At 42.0% G+C, this 24,279-nt stretch overlaps 1 protein-coding gene across 2 annotated transcripts in view; it reads right to left on the reverse strand.

The window, feature by feature from the left end:
- Positions 1-9,817: 9,817 nt before the first annotated feature.
- ints10 (integrator complex subunit 10) overlaps positions 9,818-24,279 on the reverse strand; it is a 61,147-nt gene continuing 46,685 nt past the window's right edge. Inside the window, exons 15-18 of one of the 2 annotated variants that reach the window (XM_072584151.1) lie at positions 22,881-23,043; positions 15,736-15,829; positions 10,938-11,009; positions 9,818-10,252 (exon numbers count right to left, since the gene is read on the reverse strand). In XM_072584151.1, the coding sequence (XP_072440252.1) occupies positions 10,096-10,252; positions 10,938-11,009; positions 15,736-15,829; positions 22,881-23,043 (486 nt within the window). In that variant the 3' untranslated portion in view covers positions 9,818-10,095. The remainder of the gene's footprint in view (positions 10,253-10,937; positions 11,010-15,735; positions 15,830-22,880; positions 23,044-24,279) is intronic. The other variant, XM_072584152.1, reaches the window with a different exon arrangement.

The raw sequence follows: 24,279 nt of genomic DNA on the forward strand, positions 1-24,279 counted from the left end.
AAAAAAGTATTGCACGCAGAACATTTTCTTCCTTAAATCATGTTGGAACAGTAATCAATAGACTTTTTTAAACTTTATTTCCATGTTATTCTACTCGTCTCAATCTCTGCTGCTTTATTGTTCTTTTGGTCTTCCTTTTTTTACCAAAAGCAGCCAGAAGTTTGTGTTTAGTACTTCAATATAACCTTGCAACAATTCTAGATAGATTATAGCGAGAAAGCTTTGGACAAATACTCTAAATTTGTTTTATTGTAACAGAGAACACAATCTAACAGTCATGCTCAAAAGTTGATATTAACTGCAATTTTCTCTGGGAAAGAAACAGCTTGAAGTATTGACTGAAGTTATGTTCTCATTTATGCTACTGAGTGTGACCAGCTGTCTCAACAACATTTCCCTGTCAGTATCAGCTGTCAAGACTGTTTAGGCTCTCTAGAAACTACATTTGGAGTATTTATTTACAAATGTTATGTGCATTTTCTACCTTACACTACCTATTTGCTTAATTGTAAATTATCAAAGCAATTATCTCCAACCCATCCTCACCAACATTTTATCTCGTTAATCCAGTGCACATCAGTTATGTTCTATAATGATGTAATGGAGGAGCAAAGTTAAAAAGTGAGACAATGGCAAATATATTTAGAGTCGAGAGAGTCCGAGATGAACAGCACGGAAACAGACTCTTCTGTCCAACTCATCCATGCCAACCAGATATCCCAACCTAATCTAGTCCCACCTGATAGCACCTGGCCCATATCCCTCCAAACCCTTTCTATTCATATACCCATCCAGATGCCATTTAAATGTTGCAATTGTACCAGTCTCTATAAACTTCCTCTGGCAGCTCATTCCATACAAGTACCACCCTCTGTGTGAAAATGTTGCCCCTTAGGTCTCTTTCCTCTCACCCTAAACCTATGCCCTCTAGTTCTGGAATCCCTTACCCCAGAGAAAAGACTTTGTCTATTTATCCTATCCATGCCCCTCATGATTTTATAAACCTCTATAAGGTCACCCCGCAGCCTCCACGCTCCAGGGAAAACAGCCCCAGCCTGTTCAATCTCTCGCTATAGCTTAAATCCTCCTAACCCTGGCAACATCCTTGTAAATCTTTTCTGAACCCTTTCAAGTTTCACAATATCTTCCCGATAGGAAGGAGACCAGAATTGCACACAATATTCCAACAGTGCCCTAATCAATGTCCTGTACAGCTGTAACATGACCAATTCCTGTACTCAATACTCTGACCAATAAAGGAAAGCATACCAAACACCTTCTTCACTATCCTATCTACCTGCAATTCTACTTTCAAGGAGCTATGAACCTGCACTCCTAGGTCTCTTTGCTCAGCAACACTCCCTAGGACCTTACTATTAAGTGTATAAGTCCTGCTAAGATTTGCTTTCCCAAAATGCAGCACCTCGCATTTATCTGAATTAAATCCATTTGCCACTTCTCAGCCCATTGGCGATCTAGTCAAGATCCTGTTGTAATCAGAGGTAACCTTCTTCACTGTCCACTACACCTCCAATTTTGGTATTATCTGCAAACTTACTATTCTACCTCTTATGCTCACATCCAAATCATTTATATAAACGACAAAAAGTAGTGGACCCAGCACTGATCCTTGTGGCATTCCACTGATCACAGGCCTCCAGTCTGAAAAACAACCCTCTACCACCACCTTTGAGGTCTTCTACCTTTGAGCCAGTTATATATTCAAATGGCTAATTCTCCCTGTATCCCATGAGATCTAACCTTGCTAATCAGTCTCCCATGGGGAATCTTGTCGAACGCCTTACTGAAGTCCATTTACATCATGTCCACTGCGCTGCCCTCATCAATTATCTTTGTTACTTCTTCAAAAAACTCAATCAAGTTTGAGAGACATGGTTTACCACACACAAAGACATGTTGACTATCCCTAATCAGCCCTTGCCTTTCCAAATACATATACATCCTGTCCCTCAGGATTCCCTCAGACAACTTGCCCACCACTGACGTCAGGCTCACTGGTCTGTAGTTCCCTGGCTTGTCCTTACCAACTTTCTTAAATAGTGGCAACACGTTAGCCAAGTTCCAGTCTACCGGCACCTCACTTGTGACTATCGATGGTACAAATCTCTCAGTAGGAGGGCTATTAATCACTTCCCTAGCTTCCCACAGACTTCTAGGGTACACCTAATCAGGTCCTGGGGATATATCCACAACCAGCACTTCCTCCTGCATTATGGACATTTTTCAGGATGTCATCATCTATTTCCCTACATTCTCTATCTTCTATGTCCTTTTCCACAGTTAAGTACTAATGCAAAATACTTGTTTAGTATCTTCCTCCATCTCCTTCATGTTATTCCTTTCAAATAACATGCAACTGATTGGAAACTAGTGTATTTCTCGACAGAGAAATGTTCAAATGCAATTTTGATTATGTAACTAACTAAATTTTGTATATACCTTTACCAAAGAAATGTCTCCTATGAAAATGAGAAATATAAGTTTATCACCTGTTGTATGCAAATTGGAACAATATCAAGAACCAACAATAATGTAGTAGAGATGTAAACTGTTTCTATGCTAAATAGAAGCATCAAAATAGTTAATCACTACAGGAATGCAACACACATAGGTTACAAAATTATATCAGTGCAATGCAGAATGGGTTTTCATATGGCAAGTGATTTAGTGGCCCAAAAAATACAAGTTTTTTTATTCACATTATTCTTCCATTTGAATTATCTATGGCTAATATCAATATGAGGTGCTAAATACCTGTATTTCAGTCATTTATCACATACAATCTAAAACTTGCTTATCATGCTCAAAGATTTGTTAACCATTTAATGTTGAGAAATGGAACAGCAACCTTTTTTTAAGTTTTATTTTTTTGTTTGGACATGGTTTCAGCTCAAATATATCAGTACTAACCCAAGGATTATGAAAAAGAAACAAGTATAAGCCACTTGACCCTTTAAGTCTGCTTATCCATTCAATAAGATCATGGTTGTGCTGATTCTAACCTCAACTCTACATCCCTGATTATCCCAATGATCTACCTCTACCTTAAAAATACTTTATGTGGAAATATATTCCAAAACCACTCAATCCTGAGAGAAAAAACATTGCCTCGTCTGTTTTAAATGGGTGCCCCCCCACTATTTTTAAACTACAACTATAGATTTTGATTTTCCCACAAGAAGAAACATTCTTTCCACAGCCACCCAGTCAAGTCTGCTCAGGATCTTCTATGTTGCAATTAAGTCGCCCCTGACTCTTAATTTCCAGAGGATACAGGCCTAACTTCTCTAGACTTTCCTCACAAGGAATAGGTGGCGGCAGAGGTGGCCCTTCCTGATAGGCTTTTACCTGAAACGTTGATTTTCCTGCTCCTCGGATGCTGCCTGACTTGCTCTGCTTTTCCAGCACCACTCTAATCTTGACTTATTCCAGGCAACAGCCTAGTAAATCTTCTCTGAACAGCTTCCAATGTTTTAACATTCCTCCGTAAGTACAGTGACTTGCATACAAGAGCTCGATTTAGTGTCTCAGCAATGCCCTTTATAACTGAAGAATAACTTCCTATTCTTGTATTTAATTCCCTTCACAATATATAATTCTATTAGCATTCTGGATTATTTACTGTACCTGCATTCTGCAATTCATGTACTAGAACACCCATGAATCTAAGCTCTGCAAACTCTCAATTTAGATTAGTGCTTTTTTTCATTATTTCTACCAAAATGGACAATTGCACGCTTTTCCACTTTGAATTCCATTTGCAAGATCTTTGCTTACTCACTTAACCTATTTATATCAATTTTTAGGCTCTTTATGTCCTCCTAACACCTCACTCTCCTACATAGCAGTGTGGCATCGGCAAATATAGCTATCATACCTTCAGTCAGTCCTTGCATCCAAATCATTTGTATAAATTGCAGAGTTGAGGTCCCAGCACTAATCCTGTGGCACATGATGTCTTGCCAGCCTGAAAGACTTATTCCTACATTATACTTCCTGTTAGTCAGCCATGCATGGAATAGATTGATTATCATGGGAAGAAAATAATGGAAACAGTGAACGTTATAGAGTTCATAACTTCGAGAAAAATAACAAGTAGTCATGGGAAAAGTAAGGATATATTTTACATCATGGATAAAGGGGTAAGTGCTTTATCATGGGAGCATATATTTCTTTGTAGAACCTCAGCATCCACTGCATTTATCACATTGTGATGAAATGTGGCTTCAACAAAGACCTTAACTGAAAGGAAAATGGAGTAGGAAACTGGAAGTGATCAATTCTCTAAGGAAACTAAGTCTGAAACTGAGATTAGAAACTGAATTTTCTGGGGGGGGGGGAAGAAGGAGGAGTCTGGATTGAAACCAAAGCTGCCATACAAGCTGGAATCATGAGCCACAAGTAAGAGAATAAGCAGTTAATATGGCCATTTCTGTTGCTTGAAAGTGATGTTGATGGATCTACATCATTCACGATGTAGTAGCTATTTTAATCAACCTGTTTCATTAACACACTCCTGGGGCAGATGCAATGTAAATCTGGACTTTCTGAGCTCAGAGGTAGAGACACAGTGTCCCTTAAACACTGCTTCTAGGTTATCAAGGTAATTATAAAGAGTTAGAAGGCAGTTTCTGTCACTAAAATTGAAATGTTAACTCTGATTTCTTTCCACAGATGCTGCCAGAACTGCTGAGCTTTTCCAACAATTTCTGTTTTTGATTCTGATTTCCAACATTCACAGTTCTTTTGGTTTTTTATATCAGAAGGGTTACTGGACTTGAAACTATTTGCTCTCTACAGATGTAGCCACACTTGCTGAATTTTTCCAGTAGTTTTTGTTTGTTTCAGAACTCCCACATGCACAGTTGTTTTAATTTAGGAAAAGGGAACAATTTGGCAGTCACTGTGACAATTTAATGAACTATTAATTTGCTAGAATCCATGTCCTTCACAAAACTAAAATTGCACAGAAATAATGAATACTACTTCAATATGAGATTTACAAAACATGGATGCAGAAGCTTTTAATTACTTCCAGCTAGTAAGTGGGAAGAGAGAGTGTGACTGGGATATAGAACATGTGAAAAGATACAGCAAGCTTCCAATTTAGAATGAGAACAGGTGGGGCTACTCTGCAGAATGAAGACAGAAGAAAGTTTGAGAATCTGTATGGAAATGTGTCATAATTTCAAGAAAAGACATAATTTAAAGGAAACTAGTAATTATATAATAGACAGATGAATCAAATTTGAAGACTTAATTAGACTTGGTTTCTCCATTCTGTGCAGGGCAATGGTCATCAAACCTCTACCGCTAACCCTGATCCAAGACAATCACTTTAGTTTTGCTCTTCGAGGTCCTCCTTAAATTTACTACATCAGGTCTTCTTCACCAACCTGGTCTTTCTTTTCTATCTGATCGTGCCTATTGTATTGCTATTCTCGTGAGATATGCCAGAAGGTAACAAGTATACCCCATACCTGTCGCCTCTCTTTGTCACACACTCCCACAGGCATCTCTGACCAGCTCTCATGAGCACTTCATTGGTCTTACAGTCTTGCCATCTTATGCCCAGGATGTTATGCACCTAACCTATCCAAAATCTCTGCTGCTGTCTTCGTTGCCTTACAAATATAGAATAACCTCAGTTATCCAAACATCAATTATCTGAATTTCAGATTATCCGAACAAGATCTCAAAGTCCCTGTAGCTGCATTTTAATTGAAGTAGGAAAATTCTATTCCTCATCCATTCACTACATCATTTTGTAAATTGAACAGCAATTGTAGATGCAAGTATGCTTTAATAAATAATTAACTTCAAATATATACTCAAGATGTGACGTTAGAGTTAAGTCTTATACTTTTGATATAAAGGCTCTCCAACACTTATTCTCCCTGTGGACAAAGGTTTGTGAACACACAACAACATACGTGCAAGCCTGAGCTGTGCACTCTAAGAGCAAGATTCTCTCTTAACATTGACTGGCTCTGTTTTGCAACCCAAAGACTTTTTCCCCTCAGCTCATTCGCCAGAGAGTTAAGTCAAAAAAATGTGCTCGCACTTTTCATTTCAGTTGTATTTTCCTCCAGTTATCCCATGCCAACTCTTTGTTTCCAAACAAATAGTTCAGTATCTTTCAGCTGACAAGAAAACTTTGTGAAACCTTTTTTGATAAGGAATAGCAAATTGTAGTGAGTTAGCACACATGAAAATAAACAGGAGGAAAGCTCGATAGGAGGAAACATGAGGAGAACATTACTCCTCCAAAAACAAACTGATGAGAAGACAGAAACTGAAGTCACTGAAAAAATCTTCCTTCTCTCGTGTTCGCCCTATATTTTGCGCCCCTCTCTCTAAGGGCTCAATGGTTGCTAAGGAGGGAGGGATAACACTTGGTTCGTCTGCACAGCGGGAAGACACCGAACAGCAAGATGCCAGCTGCTGTTGAGGACCGGGATAAAACTGAGGAAAATGTCAGTGAAAACTTTCATAGACTTCAGTCAAACTCCGGCCAACAAGCGATTTTATTTGTAAAATACCATGAATTTTAAGCAATATCCAGTGATTGTATACATTTTATCGATTGAATGAAATTAAAAACTCTGTAAACATGCTTTTTTTACCTAATTGTGGTTAGTCTGGCTTCCTTTGTTTACGATCAGATCAGTTATCCGAAAAATCAATATTCCAAAAAAATACTCCCCCCGCCATTCTCATCGGATAATTGAGTTGTTCTGTATACATGTTAAAAGAACTGCAGTTGGTATTATCATATACAGAGTCACAGCTTTCTGACAGTCTCGATGGTGTTAAATCTCCAGGCAGTGCACTGGAAGACACTGCCAATTTGCACCATTTGATGATTCTTGTATGGCTGTCAATCTCTGTATTGTCTTTCCTGTAGGTGGTGCTTCCGAGGTAGGGTGAAGTGGTCGGTGTCCTCAATGTTCTATTTCCTAATGGCGATGAGCGCCTTGTTGGAGTTTTACTCTTAGGACTGGCAGTTTTGTCTTGGAGTACACAGTTCTTCAAGATTAGAGTGGTGCTGGAAAAGCACAGCAGGTCAGGCAGCAAAGGAGCAGGAAAACTGATGTTTCGGGCAAAAGCCCTTCATCAGGAATGATGAAGGGCTTTTGCCCAATTTTCCTGCTTCTCAGATGCTCCCTAACCTGCTGTGCTTTTCCAGCACCACTCTAATCTTGACTCTGATCTCCAACATCTATCCTCACTTTCGCCTACACAATTCTTCAGCCTATTCAACAAGATATGACTTGTCGAGGACATCCTGGTTGACTGCAGTGGAGCACTAATCAAATCGCGAAAAAAAAAATACTTCAGTAACTGCATCAACTGGAAGAGAATAACATACTGGATTAGTGGTGCTGGAAGAGCACAGCAGTTCAGGCAGCATCCAACGAGCAGCAAAATCGACGTTTCGGGCAAAAGCCCTTCCTGATGAAGGGAAGAGAATAACACCCTTGTCAGCAACTGGCAAGAGCGTCAACAGAGTGAAAGCAGAAGTAGATCATACACTTCATGAAGAACAGGCAAGTTCTTGGGGTGGTAGCTCATGCTGCTAACAGATGTTTAAATTCAGGAACATCATACAGCAGAGCCTAAAGTATTAGAAGCAATTTGCTCTTAATTAGTTGATTACAAGAAAACTTTCAATAGCATCCATCAGCAGTTATTCTGGTACAGCATCTCAGCAATTTAGTATCTTCAAAGCTTTGCAATAAGTCCAAAGGTTGTCTCAAGACAATAAGTCCAGAGGTTGTACAGATACCACTGAATCCTTCAGCATCATCACATGAAGACAAGCTGCATACTGTCCCTATTTCCTTTCTTTTTGTTTGATTTCATCATGGAGATGGCATTGGTTGGTGCAGACTTTGAGATCCTATCTTAACACCACCAACTGACAAACTTATATTTCAAAGATCTTGAAAATGTTAAAATCTGTAAACTTGCTCTCCTGAATAGAAAATATCAAAGAGGTCAAATAAGGAATTCGGAAAAATTTGATGCAATTTGGATTAAGACTTACACCTCAACTCAAAAATAAAGAACAAGTGGTGCATTCTCCAGTTAGATAACTTCTTTGTAATGTTTATTCAGTCTTAATATTACTTATCGCCAAGGAGAGTCAGCAGTGGTAGATTGACTAGTTATATTGAAAGTATATAGGAAAGTTGACAATTTGAATAATCTTTCACACATTCAAACAGATATATTTAAATGTAAGATTATAGAACAAGATATATAGGATTAGTTACCCAGTTAGTTGGATGGTTGGTATACAGTTCAGAGTGATATCAACAGTCCAGGTTCATATCCTGAAGATGTTCAGAATAAGGGTCACTGCATTCAAAATGTTAAATCTACTTTCTCTCCACAGATGCTGTTGATTTTCTTCAGCAATGTCCATTCTGGTTTTAGTTTAATTCCTCTACTGGTTGAGGTTCTCATGAAAGCCCCACCTTGTCCCTTGCTAGAGGCATGGTGACCCTCCGGTTAAACTCACCACAAATATCTTCAATGAGACAGCAGTCCTATGGCAGTCTGGGACTTTATAAGCAACAAACAACATTTGTACAGTATATAAAACTAAAAATATCAACTGTAACATGTCAAACTCAAAACAGCATGTTTCACTGATTTATTTCATTGAAAAGTGCACGTGATGAAGTTAGATTAAAAAAAAACATTTTATTCAGGTTAGAAGAGCTACATTACTTACCACTTAATGTGGTATTACATAGATCCATTCCAGATACTGGGTTTACGATTCCTTAATATTTCTCTTTTTGCATCTTTATTGCATTCCATGAAGCACCACTGTTTTTCCAAGACCATGACAGTCTGCTTTGACATTTAAGGCCATTGAGTAGAATGCACTTCACTTTAAAGCAAACTGGACATGTATCTGAGAATAAAAAAAAACTGTGGATACTGGAAACCTGAAATAAAAACAGCGCTACAGAAACTCAGCAGGTCTGGCAGCATCTGTTGACAGAGAAACAGAATTAACATTTCTAGTTCAATGTTTCAAAGAGCCAAAAGTTAAAAGTTTAATTCTGTTTCTCTCTCCATGGTCTCTACTAGACCTGAACTTTTCCAGCATTTAGTTTTTAATTTTAAAAAAGGTCATTTATTTTGGATACTAACTTTAAAGTAAATACATTGATCTGCACTGGACAGAAATAGTTTCGGATGAGGTTTTCTGCCTGGAATTTGTTGACTACTGACTGAACACATTTGTCAACAGATACTAGAGTCTGGAAACGAAATCTGGAAGTGGAACTGATGCACCATAAATTATGGGCCTGTTGAATTTAAGAAGTGTTAGATTTTGTGATACAGGCTCAAATTAAAATTGTTTCTGCTTATTTCTTGTTCACAAAAAGTCATTACTACATAGTTAAGAGGACAAAGAGTTAAAGCATTATCCTTTCATAGAGCTTTTAGTCATAAACAGGAAGAAAGCCTTCTGTTTCTGATGGTTGCAAGAGACCCAAGTCAAATAACTTCAGCAAATATCAACTCAGTTTCTGATTGGGTGCAAGATCCTCAAATAATGCAAAATTCTGGCAGTCAGAATCCTACAAGAACTTGTGCAACAATGAGGAACTTCAGAATGGTGCAGGAGATGCTTTTTTTTGAAAATGAAGGCTAGATGTAAAGCGCACAGTGTTGGGTGAAGAGTACAGGGAGTTTTTCTCTGCGTAGTTGGATATTGCTATTCGGTGCCTGCTCAGAGTGTTTGAAGCTGACAAATTCAAGGACAAAAAAATGGAATGAAATATTTAGTCCTTTAATACTGTGATCGCTGGCCTTAATGAATACAAACATTCAATAAAATGGATTACTTAAGGATTCAACATATTAGCGATTTTTCCCATGGAATTAGAATATATCCTTTCAAGTCTGTGTATCGAGTTCAATTCTGACAGCCCCACTCATGAATAAAATCCAATAACAAACTTTACAATACAAAAAACATGAGCAGTGCAGTTCAACAGATTCACAAAAACATCCATATATTCTAAGGAAAAGATTTGGATATATCTGTCACATTAAAGTCTGAAGCAATATTATCTTCTCATTGATGCAAAATCTATGTAGTACAACCATTAGATTTTCCCCACAGCGAGAAACCTGTCGCTCCATAGCTAATCTGAAATCTTCTTTCACTCCCTTTGTAATACCTCGGGTTACAGTGTGATGTCTGTAACACAAATGAAATAAGCAAATTATCCATCTGACCACACATTGCTGTCATTTATAAATAACTTATTAATCCTTTGGCTGCACCCCATCATAAAGAAAATGCCAAGTTATTAAAATTTAACTAAATATTTGAAGGTATCCATAGAAATGTCATTATTTGTGTGATATTTTAAATTCAATAAATTATTTGATCCAAATGAATTTTTCTGTAATTTTGTTTAGCCAAATTCCAAGTTTGTGACTAAAATATTTTTGTACGAGTTACAAATTGCAACAAGTAGTGAGTAGTAAAGCATATTTACAAGTATGAACATTTTTAATCAATCATACTTTCTAACTAAAGCACACCAATCTGAGCTAGTCAATTTTTTAAAGCAATGGTGCAACTTCATTAGAATGCATAACATGTAGCTGTTACTGTGATAGATGCTCATTTGCAGCACTCATTTCATAGTAACTTACAAAAAAAAGTCAGACATTTCCAAAAAAAGTACAGAAATAATCTCATGTCAAAGTCTGCATTTTGATAAATATGTAATACTAAAATGGTCATTGTATGGCAATGCTTAAATCATGGATTGTGTGAACAAAAAAAGGAAAAATAAAGACATTTTAAAAATCTTTAAAACCCATGGATTAACATGGTGACAAACACAGCACATGACGAACAGGTCGTGTGGTACCTGTCAGCTGTCTGACTGCTGGGCTGCAGTTTGAACTCTTGCGGAAGAACGCCCAGTGGAGGGCTAGAATTCCTTGAAAACAGTAAACATCAACAGTACATTCAACACTCACACATATCACCAATAACACATAACTTTTACCTATTGCCAACTGGAAGGAACTGAACAGAGTACATAACTTTCACATTCATAATCTGATACTACATGCACAAACTAGATAGGTTATTCATCAAAACATGCAACATAATCAAACACAAGACAAACGTGCTCCATTTGAACCACTGATTAGAAAGCAAAGGTGCAAGTAGAAACCAATGCTTTTACACTAGAGAAAACGTGCACAGGATCTCATCATAACATCTGGTTATGAGTAAAGCTCCTCCTATAGCCTCATTAGACTATGCCTCTCCAGTCAAGACAGAAAGATGACTTCATCTCAAATTTCCATTAATACCCTGCAGTTGGCAATTTGCCCATCTGCTGATCTCAATATATTTAGCACATTTCACAAACAAATTGACGAATGCAGTTGGACAACTGAAAGCTTGATAGACTGCAAGACTTCACAGCCCATTTTCCTCAAGATAATGTATGCATAACTACTTTTCAAAATTCAAACTAAGGAGATGTCATAACAGGCCAAGTTTTACACACAATGGTCAAAGTGGAGCGATTACTTTGTCCAAAGAAGTCATTCAATTTTCATTCTTAACATCAAAAATTGCCAAAATACATTTAAACATGGGAAAAAGCAGCGCAAGTCTGCCCCTACAACAACAGACATCAGCAAGTTGAGATATTTAATTTCAACTGCACAGTGCAGTACTACAAAACCAATAAATCTTTTATACTTCCTGTCATTCAGCCCCATTAATCTAAAAAACAAAAAAAATTTAATGCCATATTAACCAACCTACAGACCACACCTTTTTAAAGGAAACAAAACAATTTTAACCTTGAGGAATTCTCCAATACATTAAACTGTTAACCCAACAAGAGACCCTGGTCACAGTGTGGCTTGAATACAGTACATATCAGTCCAGAGTCCACGATGTCAGAGATTACATCACAATCCAGAGTCAGAGTTGTTGAGTGCAGGAGAAACAATTTTAATAGGAGAGATTGCTTCTAATTTATTTGGAACAGATTTAAAGATTGACTGGATAAACTGTAATTCAAAAGTAGGGTGCAATTAAAGGAAAGGTAGTTAGCTCAGGTACAGTAAAGGAATACACTCTCACGAGATGAAACACAAGGCAAATAAGTCTAGAGCTCGCTGGCTAACAAAAATGGTCATGAATCAAATGAAGCAGAGAAAAGGTGCAAAGATCAGATGTCAACTGGATAATTCAATTAAGAATCAGACTTTATTTAGAAGCTTCAGAAGGGAATTGAAAAAAGCAAATAAAAGCAAAGAGATTTATTAGAAGAAACAGACATAGGCATAAAATAAGGGAATCCAAAAAACTTTCCACAGGCATGTAAAAATAAAAGGTTGGTACAATAAGTAGTTAGGCTGATTAGGGACCGAAAACAGGATTTACAGTAATGAGGACACAGGATTAAAGAATGCAAATGTTACACTCTTGTTCAAACAATTTCAGGATGGTTTACCATCAGTGGTGGGTAAGGATTTTACCAAAAATAATTCAGGACATAAGTAGGGACAAAATGGGTTAATTGAGGATTGCTGGCACAGATTAATTACAGGGAAATCATGTTTAACTACCTTGTTTAAGTGTTTTGAAGAGTGATAGAGGGCTGATGAGTATAATACAATTGGTTTTCTATACACAACCTTCCAAAAGACATTTAATAAGTACTGCTCAACAGATGTGAGCAAAGTTATAAAATTGGATGAATGACAGGAAACAGACTAGTGGCTTATGGCGGGGTTTTTAAACCAACAGGAAAGTTTATGGTGCACTTTCTCAGGGGTCAGTGATAAGATCAGACAGAATGGTGGAACAGGCAGACAAGGGGTGGATGGAATTTAATGCAGAAAAGTATGAAGTAATTAATTTGCTAAGAAAACGTGGAGAGGCAATACAACACAAAGCACTAAATTCTTAGGGGGATGCAGGAGCAGAAGGATCTGGGATATATATGCACATTATAAGGCTTGATCAATTGGTTCATTGAGGATAAAGGATTTTCAAGGCTTTATAAAAAGGGGCATAGAGCACAAAAGCAAGATAAAAAAATCACACAACACCAGGTTATAGTCAAACAGGTTTAATTGGAAGCACCAGCTTTCAGAGCGCCGCTCCTTCATCAGGTGGCTTCCAATTAAACCTGTTGGACTATAACCTGGTGTTGTGTGATTTTTAACTTTGTACACCCCAGTCCAACACCGGCATCTCCAAATCACAAAAGCATGATAAGCATGATAAACCTGTACAAAACAGAGTTTTAGCCTCAATACAAGTGTCACACTAAATCTCAAGTACTGCATTGATTTCTGGGTACTTTATTTGGTAAGTGGCTGGATCCAGAATGTACTACTTGAGTGCAGTGGAGGTAGATTCAATGGTGGCATTAAAAGAGAATTAGACAATTATTTCAAAATTAAACATTTGCAGGGTAACCTTCCCATATGTTGTCACCATTGGATGATTATATGTCAATAATGCCAATACTAGATCCATATTTGAGTCATCTACTAGAATCCCATTTACCTTTTCTTACCCCAAGAGTTTAGAAAATAGGAAACTTTGGGGGAAATGATTACATTTGGAGTAGCTTAATTTAGATATAGGGCCTGATTTTCCAATTTTCTTTTAAGTGGTGAGAGATTAATTATTTATTTTTCCTCTTCTCACAGAATGGGGCTTCCAGGTACAAGGGATCTACCTCTCACTCCTTTTTGGGGGACTTTCATAGGCGAGCCATTGCCACATCTGTGTTGCTTATTTGGTGCATTAAATGCTTCCTCCGAATTTAGTAGGCAGCTAAATTGGAGAACTGGCAGGATGGCACTTTAAGTGACCAACAATTGACCACCTCAACTGATGGCAAGTTTAGGAATTCATCCAATGACCTTTGCTTCCAACATTTAATTGCAAAGCTGATGAGAAAGATAGAGTTTCTGTCCAGGGCCATTTGTCCAGGAAGGGGGGGGAAAGTAGAGATTCAGTTATGAAAAGTGAAGAATTGAAAAAAAAACTTTAAAATTAAGTTTACATAAAAATGTCAAAATCTTCCTTCAACTTTATTCTATCCCATACAGGTTTCCAATCTTCCTGTTAGTAAGATGGAAAACACTTTCCAATTGATCCAACTACAGCTCCAGGATTACTTTGCCAGTCAAAATTCTGAATACATCACATTTGTTTGGAAAATATGGATAAATTCAATTCAAAATCCAATACTATTTGGGTTTGTTCAGGCCAGCTACTTGAACTGTACAGATGTAAAAATGAAACAGTAGGTTAAGTACAACTGGTTTCAATACAAAAGCAATTTTATTGAAAAATTTCCCTCACCCCACACCATTCCGCCAGCTACCTATTGACTAAAACAATCTCAACAGGGAAGTTATTACTGAAAATGTTCTTTACCTCTGAAATTCTCAAAAGAAAAAAATAATTTAGTGATCAAGAAGAAAATGCACCTTACCTGCAATTCCAAAGCTTCATGGTTCCAGGAATTTATATTTACACGTACATGGATGTGTACAAGGACAGATTTATTGTACCATACCCTATGGTACTTAAACAGAGTTCTAACTCAGAGTCCAATGTCAGCAACTTAGCCGGCGGGACAATTAGGAGAAACAATATCAAGGGGTCAGGAATTTTTTTTTTTGCCATTTGTTAGCCTCTCCTACTTTCAAACTGTGCATATCGTGCTGAAACACAGGAATGCTAATCACTACTCAGTACTCAAACGTTAGTTTTCAACAGACGCTGTTCGCCAACATGGAATATCACAATCAAATCTTATCTATTGGGAAAATTTCTGGACCTTGAAGAGAAGTGTCAATTCTGGTCAACTGCCACCTGCCCTAATTCAGGTACGTTGTGACAAACCATCAATACAAACCCTGGATTTTACCCGAATGAAAAAGATAAATCACGTTATGAACTCAATAAGTCATACAAAATTTCTACAGCTTTTAAAATTGATGAAAAACAACTTAAGATAAAGAAGACACCTATAAACTTTCACATGTTTAATGGACATGCAAAATCAAAAGCTTAAAAGTTTAAAAATGTAAACTATTCACTAATTTCCCAAGATAGTTAAACTTTTCTGGTCGCCTTCTCAAAGGCTTAACACGTTCGGTTTTCCTTTTGAAAAGTAGGTGGCACAGCGGTTCAGTGGTTAGCACTGCTGCCTCACAGCACCATGGACCAGGGTTTGATTCCAGCCTCGGACAACTGTCCGCTTGGAGCTTGCACATTCTCCCTGTGTCTGCGTGGGTTTACTGCGAGTGCTCCGGTTTCCTCCCATAATCCAAAGATTTGCAGTTTAGGTGAATTGACCTACGAAATTGCCTATAATATTCAGGGATGTGTAGGTTACGTGCATGAGTTGGGGTAAATGTAGAGTAATGGGTCTGGGTGGGATACTCTTTAGAGGGTTAGTGTGAACATGTTGGGCCGAAGGGCCTGTTTCCAAACTGTAGGGATTTTAATTCTTCTAAATCTTTTTTCCCCTTTTAAAAAAAAGTAACATAAATTCTTGTCATGTGCTGCAACAAACCAAGGAGCAAAAATTAGTTTCTCAATTAACGAAGGAAATTCCAACATGAATCAGAGCATACCAGTTACTGTCTCTCCAACTCAGTACTTACTTAATTAGAAGACCTTGATTTGGTAACAATTCGAGATGAATTTTACCACCTTCTGCAGTTCGGAGATAAGCAAATTCTTCCAACATGTCAATATCAACAGATGTGGTTAAGGACAAATTGTGTACTGTCATTTTAGTGTGCTATTAGCTAGTTTGTATAAATTTACTACATATGCATGATGTATTCTTCTACTAGTAACCTCAGAGCATAGTTATAATGCAATGGTCTCTCAGCTGGCTAATTGATTTGAATGTAACATACCACTTGAAAAGCACTAAAAAAGTTCATTACATTGGTTTTTATTTACAACATTGAAAGAAACAAAGTGTTTGTGTTCCACACAAATCTCCTCTGATTTCATTTATCACTCATCTTAGTCTTACAGTTTAATTTTTGTGCTCCCTTTTTGTTCATGTACTCTAATTGGTAGAAGTCATATCCAGATTACAAAATGTTACTTCAGTATTTAGATAGTTCCTGGTTAAAGCGCATTATAATAACATACTTATTTTATCTCACAGCCTCACAGTAGTGAACTTAGACAAACAGTGGAGTTTGCACGTTCTCCCTGTGTCTGCGTGGGTTTCCTCCAGGTGCTCTGGTGTCCTCCCACTATCCAAAGACATGCAGTTAGGTGAATTGGCCGTGCTAAATTGCCCAGTCTTCAGGGATGTATAGGTTAGGTGCATGAGTCAGGGGTAAACGTAGGGGAATGGGTTTGGGTGGGATACTCTTCAGAGGGTCGGTGAGAACCTGTCGGGCCGAAGGGCCTGTTTCCACACAGTAGGGATTCTAAAAAAAAAAGCACTGCCCCCATCTGGCATGAATAAAATTATAAATATCAATAATCATGTTCAAAATTAGTTAAATGAATGCATAAAAGAAGGTTTTCAACTCAAAAACTACAGATCATGAACATAACTAACCTTCCTTACATGCTTTTGTACCAGAAAGGGTTTTGTTTACCATGATGTTTTGAGGAACACACTAAGTATATTGAATCATGTATTTTTAAAAAATTAATTTACAGGAGATGGGTTTTGATAACTGAGTCAGCAATTATTACCCTTGAGAAAGTGGTGAGCTGCCTTCTTGAACCTTTGCAATCAGTTTGCAGAGTACTAGAGTCATAGAGATGTACAGCACGGAACAGACCCTTGGGTCCAACTCCTCCATGTCGACCAGATATCCCAACCTAATCTAGTCCCATTTGCCAGCACTTGGCCCATATCCCTCCAAACCTTTTCTATTCATATAACCATCCAGCTGCCTCTGATACAATTACAGCACTTCATCTGGCAGCTCATTTCACACACGCACCACCCTCTGCATGAAAAGGTTGCCCCTTAGGTCCCTTTTATAGCTTTCCCCTCTCAACCTTAACCTACACTCTCTAGTTCTGGATCTCCCCAACCCAGGCAGAAGACCCTGTCTATTTACCCCATTCATGCCCCTCATGATTTTATAAACCTCTATTAGGTCACCCCTCAGCCTCCGACAGTCCAGGGAAAACTGCTCCAGCCTGTTCAGCTTCTCCCTATAGCTCAATTCCTCCAACCCTGGCAACATCCTTGTAAATCTTTTCTGAATGCTTTCAAGTTTCACAACATCCTTCCAATAGGAGGGAGACCAGAATTGCACACAATATTCCAACAGTGGCCTAACCAATGTCCTGTACAGCCACAACATGTTCTCCCAACTCTTATACTCGATGCTGTGACCAATAAAGGAAAGCATATCAAACGCCTACTTCACTTTCAAGGAGCTATGAACCTGCATTCCAAGGTCTCTTTATTCAGCAACACTCCCTGGGACCTTACCATTAAGTGTATAACTCCTGCTCTGACTTGCCTTTCCAAAATGCAGCACCTCACATTTATCTAAATTAAACTCCATCTGCCACTCCTCAGCCCATTGGCCCATATGATCAAGATCCTGTTGTAATTTGAGGTAACCTTTTTCCCTGTCCACTACAACTCCAATTTTGGTGTCATCTGCAAACTTATTAACTATACCTCCTATGTTCACATTCAAATAATTCATAAAAATTGCGAAAAGGAGTGGACCCAGCATCGATCCTTGTCACAGGCCTCCAGTCTGAAAAACAACCCTCTACCACCACTCTCTGTCTTCTACATTCGATCCAGTTCTGTATCCAAATGGCTAGTTCTCCCTGTATTCCATTGGATCTAACCTTGCTAACCAGTCTCCCATGGGGAACCTTGTCGATGATTGAATATATTTTAAAATGTCTTTTTAAAATACTTCTAAAATTACCAACTCCATCCCACTCCCTGACAACAATTTGAGACTAATTATGTTGTTTATAACTTTGTCATATTTAACTCTGGAATGAGGGGTTTCCCCGTCATCACGAATATTGCCTACTTCTACCACCATAACATCGGCTGACTTTAGCCTGCCTCAGGGTAGGTGCTGTTGTATCCTCACTTATCCCTGTAACATCTGGTCTGGATGGTTACAACGCATTCCTGGTTGGTCACCCACATTTCACCCTCCAAAAGATGATCACACCATAATTCACAACAAGTCATGCTCAACAATCAGTTTTGTGCTCACTGACTTACGATGCTTCCTGGGTCAAGGTCAAGCAACAACCTTATTTAAAATTGTCACAGTTTTCAATGCCTTTGCTGGTCTCCCCCTCCCTCTCTGTAATCAGCAGTCTGACAGCTCTCAAGAAACACAGCCGACTCATCTGGATCTGGCTTTTTCAGCAACTCTGATTTTAATGTCTCCATTGGTAGTTGTCTCATGTTCAGCTGAACAGCCTCCAAACTCTGGAAATCCCTCCCCACAGCTCTCCATTCTGCTTTATTACTTTGAGACCTGTCTTTGATTAAACCTTTGACCCTCTGATCTAAAATCTCCTCATTTGGCTCATTGTCATTATCGGTTTTGAAAATGAAGTTTTAAAATTTTTTTTATGTTAAATATGTACAAAATACAAGTGAGAGACAGAGAAAAAGACAGAAAAAGAGATGGAGAGAGACAGAAAAAAACAAAGCAGAAAGAGAACAGGAAGAGACACAGGGAGAGCAAAAGACTGAGAGAGAGAGAGAGAGAGAGAGACAGACAGACAAAGACAGAGAGACACACACACACACGGCGCAGAGAGAGAGAAACACACACACACAAAGGCAGAGAGAGAGAGAGAGAGAGAGAGAGAGAGAGAGAGAGAGAGAGACTGAGAGACAAGACAGAGCGCAAAAAGGCACAGCATGCGAAAAAGACGGAGAACGCAAAAAGGACACAGCGCGAAAAAGAGCGCAAAAACAAAAAAGAATAGAGACAGCAACACAGAATGCATGCGCAAGCGTGATAGAGAGAAAGTGCCAGCGCAAGACAGACAAAGCTCTGCATGCAAGCAAGACAATGACAGAGAGAGAGCATGAGCTTGGCTTGTGGGCAAGCCAGAGCGCGAGCAAGGGCAAGGGCAAGCAAGGGAGAGCGCGCACATACAGGCGAGTAAGGAAGAGGACGCACGTGGGGGACCAAGACACAGAGAGAGAGAACACACGGGCATGTAAGACAGAGAGAGAGAGAGAGCCCGTGGGCATGCACGACAGACAGAGCGCGGGCGCATACAACAGAGAGAGCACGCGCGCAAGTGAACAAGACAGTGAGCAAGCGCCTCACGCAAGCAGGAGATAGAAAACGGAGGGGGCAAGCAAGACAGAGAGAGAGAGAAAGAAAGAAAGAGAGAGAGAGAGAGAGAGAGAGAGAATGAATGAATGCACGGGCAACCAAGACAAAAAGTGTGAGCGCGCAGGTGAGCAAGACAGAGAGACAGGGAGCACACAGGTGAGCAATACAGAGAGAGAGAGAGAGTGAAAGAGAATGAGCACATGTGGGCAAGCAAAAAAGAGAGGGTACAAAAGAGCGAGAAATGGCGAGTGTGCTTGGGCGAGCGAGAACAAGAACGAGAGCGTGCGCATGAGCAAGACACAGAGAGAGTAGCTCACACGAGCAAGGCAGAGAGAGAGGGCAGGCGCGGGCGAGCAAGAGAGAGTGGGCACGAGCGAGCAACAGAGAGCGCGGGCACGAGCAAGTGAGAACGAGTGAGAGAGAGAGAGAGAGAGCGGGCACAAGTGAGTGAGAGAGATAGGGAGAGAGAGCGGGTGTGGGCGAGCAAGGGAGAGAGAGAGCACGGACGAGCAAGGGGGAGAGGAGAGAGCGAACAGGCGCGGTCAAGCAAGGGAGAGAGAAAGCTCAAGTGCAGGTGTGCAAGGGAGAGAGAGAGCGCGGGCGAGCAAGGGGGAAGAGGAGAGAGCGCGTGCGAGCAGGGGAGAGAGAACAGGCGCAGGCGAGCAAGGAGAGAGCGAGCACTGGCACGGGCGAGCAAGGGAGAGCGAGCGTGGGCATGGGTGAGCAAGGGAGAGAGAGTGGGCGAGGACGAGCAAGGGAGAGAGAGAGAGCATGCGGGTGTGGGCGAGCAAGGGAGAGAGAGCGAGCGCAGGCGAGCAAGGGAGAGTCAGTGGACGCGGGCAAGCGAGGCAGAGAGAGTGTGTGGGCATGCAAGGGGGACAGCGCGGGGCGCAGGCCAGCAAGGGAGAGAGAAGGGAATGGACGAGCAAGGGAGAATCAACGTGCGCGGGCAAGCAAGGGAGAGAGAGAGGGAGGGAGAGAGAGGGGGGGGGGGGAAGAGAGAGAGAGAGAGAGAGAGAGAGAGCGCGTGGTGGGGGGGAAGAGAGAGAGAGAGAGAGAGAGAGAGAGAGAGAGAGAGAGAGAGAGAGAGAGAGAGAGAGAGAGAGAGTGTAGGCGAGCAAGCGGGAGAGCACGGGCACGAGCAAACAAGAGAGTCAGCAGGCACAAGCGAGCAAGAGAGAGAGGGCACGTGCGGGCGAGCAAGAGATAAAGCGAGTGAGTGAGCAGGCGAGCAAGGGAGAGAGTGGGCGCGGGCGAGCAAGGGGGTGGGCGAGAGAGAGTGCGAGCAAGGGGGAAGAGAGCGGGCACAAACGAGCAACAGAGAGCGCTGGTACGAGCAAGCAAGGGAGAGAGAGCGCGGGCGAGCAAGGGAGAGAGAGAGAGAGAGAGAGAGAGCGGGCGTGGGCAAGCCGTGGGGGGGGGGGGGGGGGGGGGGAGAAGAGTGGGCACTGGTGAGCAAGGGGGGGGAGAAGAGAGAGAGAGAGCGTGGGCGGGCAGGCAAGGGAGAGAAAGAAAGAGAGAGCAGACGTAGGTGAGCAAGGGAGAGAGCAGGCACGAGTGAGCAAGCAAGTCAGCGGGCACGAGCGAGCAAGGGAGAGAGAGAGCGGGTGCGTGCGAGCAAGGGAGAGAGAGAGCGCGCAGACACAGGTGAGGGCAAGGGAGAGAGCAGGCACAAGTGAGCAAGCGAGTCAGTGGGCATGAGCGAGCAAGGGGGAGAGAGAGCGGGTGCGTGCGAGCAAGGGAGAGAGAGAGCGCGCAGACACAGGCGAGGGCAAGGGAGAGAGCAGGCACAAGTGAGCAAGCGAGTCAGTGGGCATGAGCGAGCAAGGGGGAGAGAGAGCGGGTGCGTGCGAGCAAGGGAGAGAGAGCGGATGCAGGCGAGCAAGGGAGAGAGAGCGCGCGCAGACACAGGCGAAGGCAAGGGAGAGAGCACACGGGCATGAGCAAGGGAGAGAGCGGGCGCAGGCGAGCAAGGGAGAGAGAGCGGGTGCAGGCGAGCAATGGAGTGTCAGCAAGACAGAGAGCACAGGCGAGCAAGACAGAGAGAGAGCACGCGCGCGGGTGAGCAAGACAGAGAGCGAGAGAGAGAGCGCACACCTCATGTGAGTGAGACTGAGAGCACCTCACCCAAGTAAAACAGTGAGTGCACACGGGCAAACGAAAGCAAGAGAGAGAGAGCACGTGCAGGCAAGCGGGCGAACAAGAGGGAGAGAGCGCATGTGAGCAAGACAGAGAGAGAGTGCGCATTCGAGCAAGACAGATACAGAGCGTGCACATGATCAAGAGAGACAGCGCCCCATGCAAGCAAGACAGAAAGAGAACGTGTGTGGGCGAGCAAGAGAGATAGGGCCCACATGCGGACGAGCAAGAGTGAAAGAGAGAGAGCACGTGAGCAGCAGGGGCAAGCAAGAGAGAGAGAGCTCGTGCTCGGGAATGCGTACATGCGAGCGAGAGCAAAGGAGAGAGAGCACGTGCAGGCAGGGGCGAACAAGAGAGAGCGTACGTGAGCAAGACAGAGTGCGCACTCAAACAAGACAGATACAGAGCGCATGCACGATCGAGAGACAGAAAGAGAGACAGCGCCTCATGTAAGCAAGACAGAAAGAGAATGTGTGGGGGCAAGCAAGACAGAGAGGGCACACATGCAAGCGAGCAAGGCAGAGACAACGTACGCGGGCGAGCAAGAGTGGCCTAGGCGAGAGAGAGAGAGAGCGCGAGAGAGCGCACTCGAGCAAGAGAGTGCCTCGTGTGAGCAAGGCAGAGAAAGAGCGCACACCTGGGCGACCAGGACACAGAGAAAGGGTGCACGATGGTGAGCAAGACAGAGAGAGAGAGTGCATGCGTGGGCGACCATGACACAGACAGGGTGCGTGCAGACAAACAAGACAGAGAGAGGAGGGTGTACAAGGGCGAGCAAGACAGAGAGAGAGAGAGAGAGAGCGCGCGCATGTAGGGGAGCAAGAAAGAGTGAGCGAGCAAGCAAGCGCATGTGGGCAAGCAAGAGACAGACAGTGCAAAACAGTGAGCTTGCATGGGCGAGCGAGAATAAGAGAGGGCACACATGCAGGCGATCAAGGCAGAGACTGAGCGTGCGCGAGCAAGACACAGAGCGCACCTCCCACGAGCAAGACTCAGAGTGAGTGTGCGCAGGCAAGCAAGCGAGGGCGCACAAGGGACAGAGCGCACGCACTCTGGTAAGACAGAAAAAGACAGAGAGAGGTCAGATCGCTTTGAAGTGTCATGAGGAGATAGCCTGGTATGTCTAATGCTTTACAGCCCAAGTGCCACATACAAAAAAATGCACGTGAGAATAAAGAAGTGACAGTAATGTCATCAGCCAGGTGTGGTTAAAGTATAACCTCAGTGTCTAGACTAAGAGACACCAATAGAAGACTCTGGTCTTTAGAAGCTGACTATTAATAAACAAGCAGTTTAGAACTTTCTGGGATATTAACTGAAAGGTTTTAAAAGGATACTTGTGACATAGTTGAAGAAGTTTTCATACTGAAATGATCCTTGTTGACAAATTTTATCAACTGCTTTCAGAAAGAGGTTTTCTCCACGAGGCCAGTCCAGTTGAAGTAGTACAATCACATGACCTAAAGCCAGATCATCTCGTATATCTGTAAAGGCTCGCAACTATATAAAACACAGCTATTGGTTAATTCCTCCGGATGAAATTAAGAAATAGCAAAACTGCTTCTCAGGAGTCTTGCTTTATAGCATTTTGTCAAATACTGAAAAGCTTGAATGTTGATTCATGGAGACAATGAGTTAGGGCACAAATGTGGATAAACAATCCAAAAACAGATAAAAATTGACCCCCAAATAACTCATTTATCAGTGTAACCCCTAATCTGACATGTTTACTTATTGCTGTTTGGTATTATTTATGAATAACAGGACCTTGATCAGATGGGCCAATGGACTGAGGAGTGGCAGACAGAGTTTAATTTAGATAAATGTGAGGTGCTTTATTGTGGAAAGGCAAATCAGAGCAGGACTTATACACTTAATGGTAAGGTTCTGGGGAATGTTGCAGAACAAAGAGACCTTGAGGGCAGGTTCATAGCTCTTGAAAGTAGAGTCGCAAATAGATAGGATAGTGAAGGCAGTGTTTGGAATGCTTTCCTTTATTGGGCAGAGCATAGGGGTTGGGAGATTATGTTTCAGCTGTACAGGACATCGAGTAGACCACTTTTGGAATACTGCATGCAATTTTGGTCTCCTTCCTAGAGGAAGGAAGCTGTGAAACTCAAAAGGGCTCGGAAAAGATTTACAAGGATGTTGCCAGGGTTGGAGGATTTGAGCTATGGGGAGAGGCTGAACAGGCTGGGGCTGTTTTCCCTGGAACGTCAGAGACAGAGGGGTGACCTTATAGAGGTTTATAAAATCATGAGGGAGTGAGTGAGTGAGTGAGTGAGTGAGTGAGTGAGTGAGTGAGTGAGTGAGTGAGGTGAGTGAGGTGAGTGAGGTGAGTGGGAGGGAGGGGAGGGGAGGGAGGGGAGGGAGGGGGAGGGGGGGAGGGGGGGGAGGGGGGGGAGGGGGAGGGAGGAGGGGGAGGGGAGGAGGGGGGGGGAAGAGACGAGTGTATGGGGGGGGAAGAGAGAGAGAGAGGAGAAGGAGAGGGGAGAAGGAGAGAGAAGAGTGGGGGGGGAGAGAAGAGAGGGGAGGGGGGAAGGGGAGAGAGGGGGGGTGGAGGGGAGAGAGTGGGGGGGTGGGAAGGGAGAGAGGTGGGGGGGGGAGGGGAGAGAGGGGGGGGGAGGAGGAGGAGGGGAGAGAGAGGGGGGGAGATGGGGGGGGGGAAGAGAAGAGAGGGGGGGGGAGAGAAGAGGGGGGGGAAGAGAAGAGGGGGGGGGAAGGAGAAGAGTGGGG

The sequence above is a fragment of the Chiloscyllium punctatum genome, chromosome 14 (assembly GCF_047496795.1).
Source record: "Chiloscyllium punctatum isolate Juve2018m chromosome 14, sChiPun1.3, whole genome shotgun sequence".
Classification (NCBI taxonomy): Eukaryota; Metazoa; Chordata; class Chondrichthyes; order Orectolobiformes; family Hemiscylliidae; genus Chiloscyllium; species Chiloscyllium punctatum.